Raw genomic sequence first — 20,226 nt, 5'->3', positions numbered from 1 at the left:
CCCTTATGACGCACTTACGTACGGACGTTCGGCGCCACCGAGCTCGAACCATGCTAGCACGTTTCCTTTGTTGTGATTAACCGATTTGCGCTGATATTTTCGCTTTAATCATTTTTGTTGAGAAAGTGCTTTAGAGATAACCGGAGAATGAGTGGCGGAGTGTACGGAGGCGGTGAGTTATGATTTAAATAAACGAACTAGTTACGCCGTTGTGCCGTTTCTCAGCGTTAGCAGCTTAGTGGTCGGCTAGCTGTGCTAGCGGGGCTAAGTTTATCTGAGCGACGAAGGAAAACATCAAAACACATAGTTTTACTACAGGTTTACACGTTTAGTGATATGTGATCCACATGATCGCTTTAAGCTCCGTGTGTTGTGGGTGTCGCTTCGTTTATGTCATTATCGTGTAAGTTATTAGCGGCGGTTATTTGAAATGAATGAAAGAGCGTCCAGTTCTGCTGGATGAGTTTAGCATCGGGGATGTTCACAGAAATATCCTATTTTCTCTTTTCTCTTTATTCCTGTGAAGACAAAAAATGAAAGCCACCTTCAACGTTTTCGTTTAGCCACGATTTGCCTTTATGTTGACAGAAACCGACCTCAGAAACAGAAATTGTATCCGTGTTTATTTATTTATTTCGATCATGTGCTCAGTATGGTACACTCATTCATAACATGTCGTATAATCATTTGGATCGAAAAGGAATAGGCTGAAGCTCTGAGCTTATAAATGCCTACCCTTTAACCTTCAAATTATTATTATTTAAACTTTCTACAACAAATGCTTTCTAGCATTTCCACCCAAAAAAGAAGCAAACAACAAAACACAAAAAGAAAAATATATGTAACAACAAAGAACCAGTAAGAAAAGGAAAAATAAATAATAAATAGTCCTGATTAAAACAAGGACAAAAATATCAGTAATTATTACCTGCATAATTCCATCATTCTCTCTCTTGCATCTTATCCATTAATCTTGTTGGTATTTACTAATCATGATGTGTTTTAAACTATTTTTAAACTGTATGATGTTTTTACTTTGTTTAAGATTATCTGGCAAGCTATTCCACAACTTAACCCCTGTAACTGAAATACACATACTTTTAAGTGTTGTTTTAACTGTTGGTTGTTTGAGATTATGTTCCCCCCTTAACTCATATTGCCCATCTCTATCCTTAAACAGTTTTTGTATGTTGCAGGGGAGTGAATTATTCTTTGCTTTGTATATTATATGTGCCGTTTTAAATTCAACTAAGTCGGTCAATTTTAGTGCGTTTAATTTCCAGAACAAAACATTTGTGTGATGATAAAATCCTACCTATCCGTGTTTGAGTAAATACATTGACGTTTTGTTGTCACCTTTTATTTACTTTATTTATTTGTAAAAAAAAAAAGTAATAGTTCAAGTACTTAAAAGTCCGTTAATGATTAATGTGTAGGAGTAGAACGAATAATTTGAAAGTTTGACATATCTCTTATTGTTTTCAGCTTGACTGTTTTTGAGCATGGTTTGATTACTTGTGTAAGGTTATCTAGTTCATTTATATTTAATTTCAACTTATTGCACCAAAGTCGGAGTGTTAAATAAATAAAATAATAATTATTTTTTTATTAAATAAAGACAAGAATAAAAACCAAACCCAATCAGTCAGCTTCAGAGTAGAATCACAGCTAAAAACATCCACAGTTCCTCATTTGAGTTTAGAGTTTAAGTATATATTTTATATGTTCAGGAAAACACCAGTCTTCACTCCTCCCACATAGTATGTATCACAGCTTCCATTGAAATATTTATAAACTGAATACATTTTGCAATGACTTTTCATTTCTGCAGATGAGGTGGGAGCTCTGGTGTTCGACATTGGCTCTTATTCTGTAAGAGCTGGCTACGCAGGAGAAGACTGTCCTAAGGTCAGTGGATCATTCAGATACTCTGACTTACTATGTGTTTTTCTCTGATCATCTTAATTTTCCCTCTGGAGGCACATCAGTGTCAAGAAACGAGGGCTGTCACCCAGGAGACAGACAGCATACATTGTATTTAGAAAATTCTGGGGCACTTACTTGGTTATGAGGGTTTTTTGTAGTTTAACTGACAATCTTGACTGTATGAATAAAGTAAACCTTCACTTTAGCCCTGTAATGTAAATACTTTTCCCTTTTGCTTCTTATTCTTTATACTTTTAGTTGTTTTTCATTGATCTAACGGTGCGATTTTTTTATTTCATTGTTTGGATTGGTAATGAGTTGCGTGGATAATTTGCTACAGACTTTCAGCATCTTTTATCAAGACGCTGATTTGTGTAAGGCATGCTATGTGAAAGTATTCCTTGATCTGCAGTGTGATGTGTTTCATTTGGTGTCTGCTCAGGCGGATTTCCCCACAGTGATAGGCGTAACTCTTGACCGAGAAGATGGCAGCACCCCCATGGAGACAGATGGTGACAAGAGCAAGCAGAGCGGCACCACTTACTATATTGATACAAATCAGCTGAGGGTACCCAGAGAAAACATGGAAGTCATGTCTCCGCTCAAGAATGGCATGAGTGAGTGTTCAGTTGTTGTCTAGTTTTTTTTTTTTTTTCTCCATCTAGTTTAGAATTGAAGTAAATAGGTGGAGTCTTTTCAAATGTTTCGTCCAAAAGCTATGCAGTCAGGTCTTCAGCATGCATTTTCCTGTTTTTTCGTTAGCTCTAAAATACAAGCATTAAATGCATGGCTTGTTGGGAGTCATTACCAAACTCTTCATTGTGGTCTGTGATAATGAATAGTTAAAATCTAGGCTGCTTGGTCCATGTGCGTGCTTTGCCAGCTTTGCAGGCAGATGTTTATCTGAATAAGAAGTCACTGCTCTTATTTATCTGCCATTTGGCCCAGTCAAATGAAAATAAGGGATCAAATGTAATTTTGTTGTGGAGTTGAGTTTTGTAGCCACAGCTACATAAAGTATGTATGTATATGTTTCTGTATGATGAAAATATGGCAGTGAAAGGAAAAAAAAAAAAAAGAAGTTGTCAATTATGTAAATTCCACTAATATCTGATCTATAAGCAGTTATATCTGGCATTACTTTTCAGGTGTGTTATCAATGTTATGTTGTTAAAGTAAAACATTTCCTTGCTCTCTTTTCTATCTCACTCTTAGTTGAGGACTGGGACAGTTTTCAGGCCATTTTAGATCACACATACAAGATGCACTTCAAGTCTGAACCCAGCCTGCATCCTGTTCTCATGTCAGAAGCATCAGTGAGTTTGAGTTTCTTTTTTTTATTCTATGTTTGGAACACCACTGTTTATGTACTCTGTATTGATAATGTTGTGGTTTGTTGACCAGCCTTAACTTAATTCTAAATCAGTCTTGAAAAAGTTGTTGATTTAAAGCATTCTTGACCTTTTTAGATACTCTATATTTGTTTCTAATCAAGGTATAGTGTGGAAAGAATTGAAATGAAGAGTATATTCACTGCACTGGTCCTCGTGGACAAGTAATTAATTGATGTGCATCTGGATGATTTTTTTTAAGTGGTTTAACATGTGTTTTGTGTTTACAGTGGAACACACGAGCAAAACGAGAAAAACTTACAGAACTAATGTTTGAGCATTACAACATTCCTGCCTTCTTCCTCTGTAAATCAGCTGTGCTGTCTGCGTATCCTTCACTGTTTCATTTCATCCAGAAACACGATTTGACAGAGCTTACATGGTTCATTTGATAATCAACCTATTGTTTGGTAATAATTGTACTTTTCTGATGAAAGAGCTGCTGTATTATATTTCCTTTACCGTGATTATCCAAGATTTGCTAATGGGCGGTCTACTGGTCTGGTCCTGGACAGTGGAGCAACACACACCACTGCAATTCCAGTGCACGACGGCTACGTCTTGCAGCAAGGTGACCACTTATAAGTTAGCAATATACCTGGGTATTTAATTTTCTTCATAAAAAATCATAAAAATTTAGTACATATCATCTAAGTGCAAAACTGGTGCTTTTGTTGCCATCTGTTGGCAGGAGGAAGTATCTATATTAGAATACAAGTTGTTTGTAGGATCTTTCCAGAGACCAAAACATGACCCCTGTTTTTTTTATTTATTTTTTTTTACATTGTTTCCTCTTTCAATTTGACAGGCATTGTCAAATCACCTCTGGCTGGTGACTTTATGAGCATGCAGTGCAGAGAGCTGTTTCAAGAGTTAAGTGTTGAAATAATCCCACCCTACATGATTGCATCAAAGGTAAACCAAACATTTATATAGCCGTGTGTTTCAAATGACATATTTTAAATTGTAAACTTTGCTGATAAATTACTTTGTGGACTCATGAAAGGATCCAGTACGAGAAGGATCCCCAGCAAGCTGGAAGAAAAAGGAGAAACTACCTCAAGTCACCCGCTCTTGGCATAACTACATGTGTAATGTAAGCAAGCGATTATGTATTTTTGGAGCATATTAATGATACTTTTTGGATTGTGCTATACATTTTATGCCATTATCTTTTTTTTTTTGCAGTGTGTAATCCAAGACTTCCAGGCATCTGTGCTGCAGGTGTCAGATTCTCCATATGATGAACAGTAAGATGTTTTCACAACTTTACATTAATTCCTATTTTATTTAAATAATAAATTCTCGCCAATTCTGCCTCTCAAGGCACTACAAAATAATGTAAGGCACAGTCGTAAAACCTGAAAAGTATCTGACTGAGTGAATTATGGATTTATTTATTTTTTGTCCACATAACTGTTTATGGTAGAAATAGAATCAATGTATTTTGTGGTAAAGTCTTGTGTGAGGTATATAACACCATTTGTGTCCTACTGCTCCTGTAGTGGTTTGTATGTCAAAGTTATTTCATCTCTTGTTCAGAGTCGCTGCTCAAATGCCCACAGTGCACTATGAGCTTCCCAACGGCTACAACTGTGACTTTGGGGCTGAGAGGCTAAAGATTCCAGAAGGGCTGTTTGACCCCTCCAACGCCAAGGTGAGTGCTTCTCATCATCCTCCATTAACTCAAACTAGACTGTGGGAATGATGGAACTAAAGGGTTGTTCACGATAACAACAATAAGTAATTGTCATTATGAAGTATTGTTGAAAATAATATTTTTGGCAAACACATTGTTGGGATTACTTTCAAGGCATCTAACCTGTGTACACTTGAGAACCACATCCTGGCTTAAATTGTGTCGCTAGAAGGACAGTTCCAAACCTGTGAATCAAACCATTTTCTGATTATCATTCATATTAAACATAACTGCCAAAATTAAATCATTTACTTTTATCAATGCTATGTTAGCTGTTTCTTGCTGCGTCCTATGTTATTGAAATTATATTCTGAAATCTCATATTCTTGGCTTAAGCTGCCACTCGTTATACCTTCATTTAACATGATATTAAGTTCAAAATTAAACTTGTAAAAAGAAAATAAAGTAGTGCAACATGCTAGCATATAGATGTTGAGGATGGTGGTCATCGATGACCTCTTCGATGAATGATAAAATCTAATTGAGTGACTGTGAAAGGGTGACAGAATTGTTTATTTTCACTCAGATAAATATGAGTTTAACCAATGCAGTACCTTTTAATCCCAATAACATATTCAAGTCTCTGTAGTAAAACGTTGTGATCAGTTGTATCAAATGCAGCACTGAAATCCAACAGGAAAACCACAGATACAAGTCAACTTTCAGATGCCAACAATCATTGGTGACTCAACAGTGAGGTTTCTGTGCTATGCTGCACTCTTAATCCGAACTAAAACTCTTATTTCTGGATAAATAATCACAGAGTTCAGCTGCAACTAGGGCATTCTTATATAATACCAGACAGTTTCTCCAAACTAAATGAGGTGCTTCTAAATGATTGGAAAAACACTTTCTTTCCAGCTGTTTGTAGGCTTGCTTTAAAACGGTAGTAGTAGTTGTGAATTAAACCATGGCGCCAACTTCCTGACAAATTATCTTTTTCAGAGGGGCAACATTGTCCAACATTATATGCACTGAAGCTGTAGTTCTATCAACATGATAATCAAGCTGTGCAGGGAGTAGGATTCAGTTTGCTGACCACTGTAGCACCAGGAGATGGTGGCGATGATTACAGTGGTGATGACTCAACTGATTCTGTAAATTTAGATACAGCGCCCTCTGATAGGCACCTTATCTAAAGATACTTCTTTACAGATGCTGTGTAATCAAATTATGTCAAAAAATGGTCAAATAAGACAGTTATGAGGAAACACTGTTAATTGTTCACTCTCGGTGCCACTAGGCAGCCCTAAATCAACAATGCAAGGGAGTAGGTCTACATACATTCTGAATTAAGTCAATGGAATCTAATAAGAGATGAAAGGCAATATTTAAACAGTCTTAGTAAAGATCTACATTAGTGTTAAAATCACCCAGCACAATGACCTTATCTGTACTTAGTACTGGCTGGGATAAACGTCTGAGAATTCAGACGACTCGGAATAAGGGCCAGGTGGACAACACACAACCACTAACAAGACTGCCTTTTGTTTTTTCCAATTTGAATGAGATAAACCAAGAGTCAAAGATTTAAAAGCGCTAAAGGTAATCATAGGTATTGGACTAATATGCAACCCTGATTTTAAAAATGGCGTCAACTCCATCTCTTCAGCCAGTGGTATGAGGAATGTTATTTAAATAGTTAGAGGGAGTTTATTAATTGATGGCAATATGATCCTCATCTCCTGCTCCAGTCATATATCTATAACACAAAATAAATCAATATATTATGATCATGAATCAAATCATTAATTAGGTTAATTCTTGATGTCAATGTGTACCCTGGACACTGACGTCCCAGTTGTTCTGAGGAGAATAAAAAGAACTGTTCAAATGCTTTTTATTATGTGGATAAAATGTAATGGTTTTGTTTGTTTTAATCTCTTTTAGGGCCTGTCAGGAAACACCATGTTAGGAGTTGGTCATGTGGTGACAACCAGTGTAGGGATGTGCGACATTGACATTCGGCCAGTGAGTATGAGAATTACAAAAGATTTTGAGTTTCATCAAGACTTAATGGTTTCAACGTTTCATTTCTAATATTTTGCATTTATTTATTTACTTTTTTAATAATCTGTTACCATGTATGTGTATGAAAGGGTTTGTATGGCAGTGTGGTGGTGACTGGAGGTAACACACTCATTCAGGGCTTCACTGACCGACTAAACAGAGAACTCTCCCAGAAAACACCTCCGGTGAGAAACAGTTCTTTTTCTTTTCCTAAACTGGGCCAGAAAAATCTAAGTATAATAATGCTCTGACTGTCATTTTTGAATTTGCAATGTCATTGGTGTTTGGGGGATTCATACTAACATAGTTCAACATATTAATGGTTTGCAGAGTATGAGACTGAAGCTGATTGCCAACAGTACTACAGTGGAGCGCCGATTCAGTGCCTGGATTGGAGGCTCCATCCTGGCATCCCTTGTAAGGAAACTCAGAAATACAAATATTAAAAAAATCTGAATCTGCAACATTTAAAAGAAAAATCCCTATCTGGCTACGAGAGAATTCCTTGACGGCTTGTTTTTTTGTTTTCCAGGGAACCTTCCAGCAGATGTGGATTTCCAAACAGGAATATGAAGAGGGAGGAAAGCAATGTGTGGACAGAAAGTGCCCTTGATTTGATACCCAGCTCCAACCTTCCTCTCTCCATTTTTGCCACATGCTCAACATGGTCAAGCATTCACCTCTGACTTGGACTCAGGAACACCCTTCTGTTGTTTGTCATCTGTTTTTATAATTGGTGTTCTATACACCCATCGATGACTAACTGTAGAAACGATACATCTAAACTTTTAGGTCCTTTAACATCATTTGGTCTGTTGCCTTATCTGTTGGTGGAAATTGTCCAATAGTTCTGGTCAGATTTTTTTTTTTGAAAAAAAAAAAAAAAAAAAAACTACAAAATGACCAAAACATTTTGATTCGAGCAGACTACTGACGAGGCAAACTTTGTACGACGTGTCTGTTTTGATGGAAAGATCATTGAGTTGGCTGTTTAAATTTGTCTTATTTTTATGCCTTTTGTGTGTGGCAGGTAAACTCGTCTGTGGCTGATGCCAGACAGTAATTGCCTGTGCTTTCTCATGTGTCAACTAAAATTAATCTGTATTTAATTTTCACTTTTGCTTGCCATTGGCTACATGTGGTCTTTTAAAAAAAATAAAATCTTTTTTTTTGTTAAATTGTTCGCCTGAGTTCTGCAATTACAAATGAGTGATAGTTTATTTTAATTCTTAGGGGATTGTTTTGTTTATTACTCAGGAAAAAAAAAATAGAAAATGGAACATATTTCAGGTTGACAACATAATTTATCTTGCAGAGAAAATCAACAGTTGAACAAAATCACAAATCACAAAATGACCATTTTCAGCTATTTACATGAGCTGATTCAGGCTGGGTTGTAGAAAACTTGAAGATTTCATGGTGCAGGAACCTTCATTTGAGGAAACTTCTCCTTTAATTTTGCCAATGTTTCCTTCTTTAAGTTTGCTTTTCTGGCCTTGGCCCGAAGGTACTTCTCTATACGCAGCCTGCATTAAAAGAAAATAAATAAATGCACAGTTTTGAAAGACAACTTTACATATTACTCAGTAATTGATGGAATAAACAAAACTGCATATACACAGTGCCTTACCTTATATGTGGTTGGACAAATGAGGGCGTGTAGAACTTCTTGCGCTTGTATCTTCTGTTCATGTACCAGGGAATTGCATACTCTTTGAAGCGGTACCTGTAGGTGGATATGTCTACATGAGTGATGCTGCATTTAATAAGAGCCACAGTTACATTCCAGATCACCTGCTAAAGATAAAAAGAACAACTTTGCCAAGTTTAAGTAGTCATGTCTTGTTCTAGATCAGTTTCTACTGGTACCATTGGTTGATCAAAACATAATCTAAACTTGTGGTTGAAGTGCACTAGTGCTTATGTAAATGAATTCAGTCCTTTTGATGTGATGGTGTTCTAGATGTCCAGGAAAGAAAGGGATGATTCGATGATTTGCTCCTTGTGTTTGTCCCATGAGTGCGTGAACTCTGTCCTCACCAGTAGTGGTATCCCAATACGTTTTGCCTCCAGGCTCCAGGTCTGCCTTTCTCCTGTCCTGTCTGCAACAGGCGCAGGGCAATCTCTCTTTCCTCCACCACCGTCTGCAGTCTGATCATTGAGCGATCGATCTGTCAGGATGTAGATTTACTTTAACATGAGTTCTATATACCCATATATGTGCAAGTACAAACCATGAAGTATGCATTATCACATTTTATCAACAGTAAATTTTGTCAGCCCAGTATCACACCAACCTTTTTTAGCCTTTCAGGACTCGGCATCTGAACCCTTTGCCTTTTTGCTTCTTGCTCAAGAGTGAGCAGCATGTTCTTTTCTTTCAGTAGCACATACCTGAGAGAATATAAAAGTGATCAGTAAAACACATTTCCACTGAGAAGCATGAGTACCGTACTATTGTCATCCTCATGCTGCTCACCAGAGTTTGTGCAAGTCCTCGTTGCTCTTTGTTCTCAGTTGTTTGGCAGTCCATGGTGCACCTCAGAATAAAAAAAATGGACAAAAAAGGGGTGACTTCATGCATGATTAGAAAAAAAAACCCAGTCATTTCAGCAATGTGACTGCACAAAGTTTAAGTCTTCCAGGATGTCTTATAATTTTTTTTCTTTTCTTTAAAGAAACAGCATGATTTTCTCCTCTACAGTGCCTGCTTAAATGCAAATCTAAACACAAGATTCAAACGGGTCTGTTTTACAAATAGTGATGTTTAAAAGCTGTGATAGAGGTACTTCTTACCTGACTTCACAGTGGACTCTCCCCAGCTTTCAGGAGCGTCAAAAAATTCTTCCAGACCCCTCCTGCTGATGGTTGTGTGGACAGCTCGATACTGACCCACAAAGCTGATGGGACTGCTCCAAGGTGGGGCCAGCAACGAAGCCTTTTCCCTGTTGAATGTAAAATAAGAAAATGGAAAATTCTGGAAAATTCAAAGGAAAATCCATCCTAAATTGTAGTTCATATTTAGTTCTCCACAGTCAATTTTTTTGTGAAACTGTAGAAAGTACCGGTAGTTCTTTGGAAGGACCACCAAAGAGGTTAATGGTGCATTGTCTCTTCACATTATTCTCCTTTCCTCCCACAGCATGATTTCAATGTTTGATTTTAGTTTGTAGTTTACTCATGAACAAAATATTTGTATTATGTCTTCTATTCATCTTCCCAGAACAAAATAAAACAGTTTACAAATTCAGATGCAACTTAAAAATAAGGGAAAGTTTATTTGCCTTTATTAGCAGGCTTTGGTAAAAGTTACTACTTCTGAACCTATATGAGATTCAGACAATAAGTTTGACCCAACATCTACTCCTGAAATGAATATGTTCTTAATGTCTGAAAAGGAATGTATATTTTGAAGTAACTGTCATCATTCAAGTGTTGATGGTTATTGCAGTGGGCAGGAAGACTAAAGATATTCTGTTACAAATGAAACTCCTGCATTTTAAACATTATTTAACACTTAACTTATAAATAGAGCTGGGTATCGTCACTGACCTCCCAATACGATACGATTCCGATACACTAGGTCCCAAGACGATACGATTTGCGATACGATACGATTCGATATTGATATTCTGGTTACAATAAGGGAATAACATGATCCTTCCACGCGCCACGTCCGGCCAGAGAAACCCCACCCTGTCTGGTGAAAAGAAGCAGCCTGCTCACTCCTCAAGTAAGGAGGAGACTTGAGTTCAGTGCAGGGCCTCCCGGGGTTGGTAGATGGAGCAATGCCCAGGACTGACTGACTGGTAGGAGCACTGGGTGATAAAATGTGGGAAAAAAATCGGGATTTAAAAAAAAATATATATATATATTATTATTATTATTATTTTTTTTTTAAATCCATACTTGGATTTATGTATCGATAATCGTTCCTACACATGCATATCGATAAAATATCGATATTTTTAACCCACCCCTACTTATAAACATGAAATCATAAATCAGGAAAACACTTAATTATGCATTGCATGGTCATTAAATTATTGATTGTGCTGCAATATAAAAAGTGTGGTTTTATCATTGTATTTAGTCTTGGTGGAGTAAATAAAAAAAAAAATGCGTAAAAGAACTGAGAAGCGTTGTCACTATTAACCTGTCACTGGCTACTCCCATGGTCATTAAATTATTGATTGTGCTGCAATATAAAAAGTGTGGTTTTATCATTGTATTTAGTCTTGGTGGAGTAAATAAAAAAAAAAATGCGTAAAAGAACTGAGAAGCGTTGTCACTATTAACCTGTCACTGGCTACTCCCATGGTCAATAAACAAAGCAAAAACGTCAGCGAGAGCCCGATGAGAATGACTTTAACGTCTGCAGACACAAATGCCGAACAGCTTTATCTTTTCAAGTTTAATTATGAAACCGTCATTAAAGCAACAGGGGACGCTGCACAAAAACGACACCCGCCTGAAAAATGAGTGTGAAGGGTTTGAGCACTTCCTTACCTGAGAATATTGCTCTGACATTTAATCAGGTTCACAGGGCATGACTGAACACCTATCGACGAAGATATTCTGACACAATTGTAAAACTGTTTGCAAAGAGTCAAAACGCGTCCTGCAGGTGAGGACGCCGCCATCTTTAACATGCTAGTTCCGTCATTACCCAACATGCATTGTGATTCTTTTTTTTTTTTTTATTAAATATAGCATATTTATGTATTATATATCAGATTTTTTGAAGATTTCAACTACTTAACTATATAATAATTATGTTTTAAAAAATAAAACGTTTTACCCAAATTAAGCATTATGCTGCATTATGTTCCATTTGTCCTCGGAAATGGGGATTTCCCAGTTCCCAGTCGGAATTTTCAACTGGAACGCCCCTCGAAGTGGGATTTCCTACTGGGAAAGCGGGAGAGTCTTCACCACCCCCGAGTTCACATTCCAAGATGGCTGCCCCGGTTGTAAACAGTAGAAGAGAGCTCTGTAAAAATTCGTAGCACTTCATTCTAGTTTTGGTCACACTAAATCAGTCGTATGCAAGTATTGTTCGGCATATATATGCTGCTATAGTGTAATTTACATTTTTCATGTGGTATATGCGAACTACAAACTTGTTTACCTACTTTGTAACTGGAACGCTGATAACTCGGCTGTGACGTCATTCCCAGTTCCGAGTTCCGACTTCCGAGGTAAATGGAACGCAGCATAAACGTAGCGTCGACGTCACTTTCCCTTCATCCAATCACAGCGCGCGTTGCTGGCCTGTCCTCCCGCAGCGATGGTGGGCATGAGCGTTCTCAGGGCTGCTGCTGCCTTTGCAGCCAGACTGAGTCCACTAAAATCTGGAAGTACCGCGGCGAATCTACTCACTCGAACAATCCCACGGACAGAAAAGGGTAAGAGACATCCCGGGGGTTTAAATACGGAAGCGTCTCAGCTCAAAGGTGGTGTTATTCTCTTATGACCTTGCGCCGGGTCTCGTTAGCATGCTATCATAAATGAGCTTGTAGCGTTTGTCTTGGTGTCAACAAGACAGAAAATCATCCAAATCTTAATGTATCCGACGATATGCAAGATGTAAGTAAGTAAGTAAATTGTATTTATATAGCACCTTTATATAGCACCTTTCACAGACAACGGAATGTCACAAGGTGCTTCACAAAAAATAAAACAACATAAATAATACAAATAAAACATTAAAATAAAGGTAAAAAAAACGATAAAAACAAGACAATACCGATAAAAGCTCCTAGAATAAAAGTACATACATTTTTTTTATTTTTTTATTTATCCTTTATTTATCCAGGAAAGTCCCATTGAGATACAATATCTCTTCTGCCAGGGAGTCCTGGTCAAGATAGCAGCAAAAAAATAAATTCAGTTTCATATAAAAGAAAATACATACAAGGACAAGTAACTTTACAAAAAATATCAAAACAAGAAACAAACATAAAACATACAAGGATCAGAAAGCTAAAAAGAATTCATGACAAGAATGACACTTGATTTAAAAACAATGACATTGTTCTGTGAAAACTGATTTTAACATGTGTTTGAACATGTTAAGAGAGGGTAAATATTTAAGGTTGAGTATGTGTTGTAGCTCATTCCAAGCTTGCGGTGCATAAAAGGAAAAGGCTGATTTACCCAACTCAACATGGTGGTCATAAAACTACCCTCTCACTTCTAATGTTTAATTCTAATGTGAGCCTTTCTAAAAAAAGTTGTGTTGCTTATACAACAATTTGATCACAGACACAACGATATGTTAAGTGTTAATTTCCTCAAGTTTAATCATATCAGCATTAACTGTCAAAACTTAAACGAAATTAATTGATTCAAAATGTTTTTCGAATAAGATGTAGACTACATATATACGAGCAGATTGAGGGATTTAGATTTTTCTATGTCGCTGTTAACCCCATCAGATTCAATATATCAATAAAAAGGTAGGATGCAACAAGTCATGATGTTATGATATACCATACTGACATATTTGTTTATATTATAAATATTAGTAATGGTTTTTAACAATTACTGATGTGAAGATGTTTATAACAGACATTGATTTCACTCATAATCAAAACTTAAGAAGAGTGACATTTGTCTTTAAAATACATTTGATTTGAATTACATGACATGTTTGCAACAACCAATTTGTTTCATAAAAATCATTGTGTCAGTATTGCTCATAATTAAATCTGAAAGTCACATGATCATGACGGCAACTTTTACCCTGTTTTGCAGTGGCTGTCCGTTGGGGCCATGGAAAGGAACTGTTTATCATCAGACCCACTAGCTTCTATGACAAAAGATTTCTGCGCTTACTGGTCAGTACTATACTACCACGTCATTCAGTTTCTGCTCCTTAGTTGTAGCTGCAGTATTTTTTTTTTCACACTTGTCTGCCATTATTGAGGAGAATTGAACCAAAGATGGATTATTCACTCTTGTTTTGGACATTACAACAATCCTGAACAATCCTTTTTGTGAATCTGTTTCAGTCCAATCTGGTAGTGTACTTATTATTATTATTATTATTATTGTTATCATTATTATTATTATTATTATTATTATTATTATTATTATTATTATTATTATTTGTATTTCATTTTGTCAAATATTTGTTCAAGCCATTGTTTTAATCACATTTAACATTGAAGATAGATGATTCTGTAAGGATTAGCCTTTATTACAACAACATCACTGTCGTTGTATGGGGCTGTTAGTAAGCAATGAAAGCATCAACAAAAAATTGTCAAAATTTGATTTGCAAAGGAGAGAAGTATATGTAGTTTTTAATCATACAAAATATGTAATATAAGCTAGGGCTATTAGCAGCTCATTTTGTGAAAAACAAATCTTTGACGATGACATGGTTTGATTAGACCTGCAGTTTATTTTTCTGGGTAGAAAAAACTATTGTAAAAAGAAACATCTTTTCCCTCTCAATCGTTTTCCCACAGCAATTTTACGTCCTGTTGACTGGTATCCCAGTGGCTATCATCGTCACAAGTGTGAATGTCTTCATTGGTGAGTACACGTATTTACAAGTTTTATTGTCCATGGTGCAACTTTTTTAAATGAAAAAATAAAAATGAGTTACTCTGAATTAAACCAGGACTATATTGCTTTGTCTAGGTGAGGCAGAGCTAGCTGAAATTCCGGAGGACTACGAACCTGAGCACTGGGAGTATTACAAGGTGCGCAGCTTTCATTATGACATTTATTTTTTTTATTTTATTTTTTTGGTTCATTGTTCGCCTCTTGATCGGGTGCCAACCAGTAAAACATCTCCATTTACCTCCAGTGAATGCTTCATGAGCTGCTATGTTTAATTTTAAGTCCCCATATGTTGAATGGTTAGTGCCAGCAGAGAGTGATGCTGTGATATGTCATGGTGAGGTAACTTTGTTATAAAATCTCTGAAATGGTTTTGTGTTTTTGTCATTGCAGCACCCCATCACCAGGTGGATTACAAGATACCTGTATGACTCCCCAGTGAAGGACTATGAAAAGATGATGGCTGCGATCCAAATAGAAAAGGAAAAGGGAGACATGAGGTGAGTAGCAGTGTTTCAGCCTGTTACTAATGTGCCAAGGACAGAAAAGGTCATATTGACATGATGGTACAGCTCAAAATGTCTGTCATCAGCCACCAATAAAAATAAAATACGGTAATAAATCTTTTGTCAAACAAGAAAAGAAAGATCTTCTTCAAAATGTGTTCACAAATCAGGATCTTTGGCTAAATTTGATCATGTACAGTAAGTATTAAGTGATAAATTGGGTGACGTCTGATCCATGAAGTCACTGAATGGGAGTTTGTCTGTCACAGTTTGAGTATTTCCACACTTGTGTTTCTGAAAATGTTGTATAATTCACTTTGTTTGTCATCAGACTGACAGAGCTGGAGGTTCGTCGGGAGATGAGGCAGAAAGGAGATGGCCCTTGGTTCCAGGTGCCGACCCTTGACAAGGAGCTAATCGACCACAGCCCCAAGTCTTCACCTGACAATTAACGGAGATGTCATCAGTGCATCATGCCAGTCAATCTGTTTGTAAATTATTCCCCTCTTGCGTAAATAAAGTATCAATGTACTTCGATATTTAGTTGGCTGGTTTATTTTTTAAGTCTGTTCAAACAACAAAAATGTTAACCTGGACTATGTTTACTAAATGTATTTTGCCTGCCATCACAGTTGCTGAGAGGGTTCCTAAGTTCCTAAAGCTATAGCTCTCAGGAACATCCCAGGAGTTAGCAAGTGCTGTCCATGCGTAAAGAAATTTAAACTCTGTCAAACCAGATTAAATAAACTGCAAACTTTTTTGTGTTATGGAGAAGAAATATGTACATACATAGCAGTCTGTGCACAGCAGTTCTATAACAGTCTACCTGTAAGGCAATGTCTAACTTTTTGTTTAAATAGGATCTAGTTCCCTACCTGTCTGGATGATACTCTTCATTCATATAGCACATTTTCTTTACAATTTCACACAAACAGATGTTCAATCAGGTAAGACAACCTCAAAACCAAAATAATACAACAATGAATTGCAATATATAATTATCTAAAGGAGGTCTCCAAGTCTGTTGACAAGTTTCATCAGGCTGCTTGTTTCCTACTTTAGTGGCTTTGACATAGAATTCTTTGTCACATCTGTTGTTCAGTCATGCCTCTGGAATAAATATGGATACATATACTACTAAAATATCAGATTGATGGAAAAGTGAGAGACAATGCTTTACTTTAAAAGTAAACACCAACATCTTAAAGTCAGCTCTAAACCACCGTTGAACCAGTTCAACGGGGCCTGAAGGGTGTGGCGCGCTCACTTCAAATGTTCAAAATTATACTAAAAGTTAATTATGTTTGCAAACCTTTACTTGGTTAACATTTTCCTGGTGTGACTTTTCAAACAATCTGCTACAACTGTAATTCATTATTTCTATTCAAGGAGGTTGTGTGAACAACTCCATCATCTTTAAGGGGGAAGCTGTTTATATTTATAATTTGAATGCACTTCAGCCTCATTACTTGTTTTTAAGTGACATTTTAACGTTTAAACCAATAAAAGTCAGCATATCAGACGTAAAAACACATGCTCAGCCTACAAAACAGTCAACACAGGCGCTCTGGATTGTGACAGTTCCCTTATATAGTTTATATGGTTTATAAATAAATACACACAGTGATGCTGGGAACTATTTTTTTCATTTGGAGATGGCACTGCTATTTGGGGTTTATTGTACAAAAATTATATTTTAGTTAACTATCACCAGATCAGAAAATCTCTGTGATGAAACTCATCTTATTTCAAATGCTGTTGACAAAAGAGATGATTTTTGACTCCAGATTTGTTGGCGGCCACAATCCTGTGGTCATGTGTACAATCAGGCCAGCTGACAGTCTTGCCGGGGCCCCGGACAAAATAATCTAAGATGGGCCCCCCTGCGCCCGGATCTCTCCTTCTCCTCTTCCTCTCCTCTCCCTCTGCTCTTCAGGTTTTTATACAAGCTAATGGACGTTAACATTAGAGCTAGCCAGTTAGGTTAAGTTACAAGGTTGGTAAACGTTGGCTGCCCTGTTTCTTACCTTGCTCTACGCTGACTTTATTAATTCCAGCTTCACCGTCACCACCCTTTTAAAAATATTTTTGTAGAGAATCTCTGAGGCCTCTATTTTTTTCTTCTTCTCTTCTTCTCTTTTCTCTTCTTTTCTGAGCACCGGACTTGTGCTGACCGGACATTTTGACCATTCTAATGGTTGAATTAAATGATAACATCAAATTTTAATCAGCGGCCAAACCTTTTTTGTGTTGGGGGTTCTTGACCACAAGGACAATTAGGAAGAAAACAAATAACAAGCTTTTATGGAACTCAAATACTACATATTTTTCCCCAAATAGGCATATTTTGAAACATTTAGAAAAATGATTCCATAATTTAATGAGAATTAAAAAATAAATAAATAAATATATATATATATATATTTTTTTAGCTGTTTCAGGGGGAAAGTTGATTGTTTTTCTTATGCAGACTCACCATATGTGATGTGGACCAGACAGACATGTTTTTATTCTAGCTGTGGTGGAGAGTTTGATCAGGTATATAGCATGACAATCTGGTATGAGAACCTCACTGTTCAGCTGAAAACCAAACTATGGTGATCGGGAAGAATAAATATGTAGCCCTTTCAATCCATTTATGAGCATTCTGTTCTTGACTCTGATGGTTTTGGCTGAACTATAAAACATCCTAAACCCAAGGCATGAACTTTTACCTTGTAGTTGTTACAGAGTCCCCCACTGCAAATAAAACTATTTTATTTCTATTTATATCAAACCCTTTATAGGACAATCAATAAAATATGTCAAAAATAAAACTCTAGGGGTTATTGGAAAAAATCAAAGGACCTTAATTAACATTGTAACTTTCTTTGTAATAACCATAGACCGACCAAATATGTTCACTTTCCTGTAAAGATTTAAAGACTTGTGAAGCTGAAGATATTGTGGGTTTTATGCTGTGTCTAGGGCAGTGTTTCTCAATCCTGGTCCTCGTGGGCCCCTTTCCTGCATGTTTTAGATGCTACCCTGCTTCAGCACACCGTGATAAAAGTACCTGTGTCATCAACAGAGTTGTGCAGACCTTGATGACAAGCTAATTAGGACCATTAATTAGAGTCAGGTGTGTTGGTGCAGGGAATTAAAACATGCAGGACAGGGGCCCACAAGGACCAGGATTGAGAAACACTGGTCTAGGGCGTGTGTGGTTTTTACTGTAGTTTTTATTAGGTATGGGCAGTACATTTAGTGAATATATATTTTAAATTCCTTATGTATCAATAATTCTATTGACCACTATTTTTAATACATCTTTCAGTCGTACATTGGAGGACTTTGAGACGTCCAGCATGAAGGTACAGTATTAGACAATGCAATGAACACAGGGCTTCGCCAGGTGGCAGACATGTGCAGATGTGGTGAGAAATGACACCGTGGATATGATGGTGCAGATGTACAGTGGCAATTTGATGCAGGTTAAAACCCAGCAATTTGACGAAATTCTAAATTGCAGATTAAACGTGGCATGTATTTCCAGAGGAAAACAGGCTTACAAATAAATTTTCGGTGTCTTAATGAAGCTTTCTCAGCAGAGGGAGTGGCCCTTTCTGGTAGAATACCCTTGAGAGAGCAGAGAGGCGTCATCAGCCAACAGTAGCTCTGTAATTTCTGCGCAGGTCCATGCCTTTAGCGAGAGAAAAAAAAAAAAAAAAAAAATCAAAACAACAACAAAAGACCACCGCTCTCCTCTGGCCCTTCTGACTCTTATATTTTTCCTCGTCACATCCCCCTGGCCGTAGGAATGTAGAGACGGAGCGCTTTAAAAATAGCCTGCTCTGGTGTGGCGGCGCGGCTGGGAGCTGCGGCCACTCCGCCGCCAGCAGGGATGATGGCTGCAGACCTGGGAGAGCTGCTGGTCCCCTACATGCCCACCATCAGGGTCCCCAGGACGGGAGACAGGGTTTTCAAGAGCGAATGTGCCTTTTCCTTCGACTCTCCCGTAAGTGTCTCCTCCTTCTCCTCCTCCTCCTCCTCCTTCTGCCTATTATCACCTAAAAACATTGCTAGAATTAAGGGGATTCTGTCTAAACAAGGCAGGGAAAAACGTATTCATGCAGTCATTTTCAGTAGGTTTGGATTATTGCAATGGCATCTTTACAGGCCTTAACAAGAAATCTATCAGGCAGCTGATTCAGAACGCTGAGTCCTTATAAACACCAGGAAACTGGACCATATTACACCGGTCATGAAATCACTACACTGGCTTCCAGTGAGTCAAAGGATAGAGTTTAAAATCTTACTGCTGGTCTACAAAGACCTGAATGGTCTTGGACCAAAATACATGCTTGATCTGTTAGTTCCTATGAAGCTCCCAGACCCCTGAGGTTCATCTGGATCTGATTTGTTGTGTGTCCCAAGAACCAGAACCAAGCAAGGTGAGGCAGTTCAGTTATTCTGCTCCTCACCGGTGGAACAAACTTCCTGTAGACCTGAGGTCTGCTCCAACTGTCAGCTCCTTTAAATCAGGCCTAAAAACATTACTGTTTACTGAAGCGTACTCTTAAATACTTACCTGCTGTTCTCTACTGCCCTTAGTTGTAACAACTTACTTTTTATTATTTTACCTTTCTTTTCTCGTAATTTTATTTCATTTTATTTGTTATTTACTGTCTAATTATGTCTTACCGCTTTTAATGTTGATGTAAAGCACTTTGAATTACTTTGTGTTGAATTTATTACATGGTACTCAAAGTCTGCAATTTAACCCAATAGTCATTCTGGTGTTTCAAATCCAGCATATATAACATTAGATACAAAATGTAGGAGACTGGACTGAAAATGAACATCTATATTACATAATTTGTCAAGTATTACATTATCAGTTTTGGAAAAAAAAAAGAAGACCCACCTGAAAATGTAATAAATTCCCAATAATGTAATAAGGTATTACATTATCGGTAAACATGTTATTACAATATCAGTCAGGATATCTTATTACATTATTGGTGAAGTTATTACATTATTGGATTTTCGAATGAGTTAAGTGGAAATTTTATTACATTTTCAGGCGTTATTACATTTTCAGGAAATTATTACATTATAGGGTGCTACAGGGGGTTTC

General features: G+C 37.1%; 4 protein-coding genes across 6 annotated transcripts in view; 3 read left to right on the top strand and 1 right to left on the bottom strand.

Moving 5' to 3' along the window:
- The first annotated feature begins 7 nt into the window (after nucleotides 1-7).
- On the top strand, nucleotides 8-8,204 carry actl6a (actin-like 6A). The gene is made up of 14 exons (XM_061738360.1): nucleotides 8-172; nucleotides 1,832-1,908; nucleotides 2,369-2,543; nucleotides 3,142-3,242; nucleotides 3,548-3,645; nucleotides 3,794-3,888; nucleotides 4,126-4,232; nucleotides 4,324-4,413; nucleotides 4,506-4,567; nucleotides 4,860-4,974; nucleotides 6,907-6,987; nucleotides 7,116-7,211; nucleotides 7,357-7,443; nucleotides 7,559-8,204. Exons 1-14 carry the CDS (start codon nucleotides 148-150, stop codon nucleotides 7,637-7,639), a joined length of 1,290 nt encoding a protein of 429 aa, XP_061594344.1. The 5' UTR covers nucleotides 8-147; the 3' UTR covers nucleotides 7,640-8,204.
- On the bottom strand, nucleotides 7,903-11,669 carry mrpl47 (mitochondrial ribosomal protein L47). The gene is made up of 7 exons (XM_061738361.1): nucleotides 11,536-11,669; nucleotides 9,823-9,971; nucleotides 9,506-9,566; nucleotides 9,324-9,420; nucleotides 9,067-9,197; nucleotides 8,657-8,752; nucleotides 7,903-8,552 (listed from the first exon to the last, which is right to left on the bottom strand). The coding sequence occupies exons 1-7, from the start codon at nucleotides 11,667-11,669 to the stop codon at nucleotides 8,441-8,443; spliced, it is 780 nt and encodes a 259-aa protein (XP_061594345.1). The 3' UTR covers nucleotides 7,903-8,440.
- Nucleotides 11,670-12,281: 612 nt separating this feature from the next.
- On the top strand, nucleotides 12,282-15,644 carry ndufb5 (NADH:ubiquinone oxidoreductase subunit B5). The gene is made up of 6 exons (XM_061737152.1): nucleotides 12,282-12,434; nucleotides 13,786-13,868; nucleotides 14,505-14,571; nucleotides 14,680-14,741; nucleotides 14,995-15,101; nucleotides 15,439-15,644. The coding sequence occupies exons 1-6, from the start codon at nucleotides 12,317-12,319 to the stop codon at nucleotides 15,557-15,559; spliced, it is 558 nt and encodes a 185-aa protein (XP_061593136.1). The 5' UTR covers nucleotides 12,282-12,316; the 3' UTR covers nucleotides 15,560-15,644.
- Nucleotides 15,645-18,870: 3,226 nt separating this feature from the next.
- Nucleotides 18,871-20,226, top strand: part of usp13 (ubiquitin specific peptidase 13) — a 42,659-nt gene continuing 41,303 nt past the window's right edge. For all 3 annotated transcript variants that reach the window (XM_061738351.1, XM_061738350.1, XM_061738349.1), the window contains exon 1: nucleotides 18,871-19,104. In XM_061738351.1, the coding sequence (XP_061594335.1) occupies nucleotides 18,991-19,104 (114 nt within the window). In that variant the 5' untranslated portion in view covers nucleotides 18,871-18,990. The remainder of the gene's footprint in view (nucleotides 19,105-20,226) is intronic.

This window comes from Cololabis saira, chromosome 13, assembly GCF_033807715.1.
Source record: "Cololabis saira isolate AMF1-May2022 chromosome 13, fColSai1.1, whole genome shotgun sequence".
In the NCBI taxonomy this organism is placed as follows: Eukaryota; Metazoa; Chordata; class Actinopteri; order Beloniformes; family Belonidae; genus Cololabis; species Cololabis saira.
Note: the sequence above shows the minus strand (reverse complement) of the source record. Positions and strands in the feature narration are given on the sequence as shown.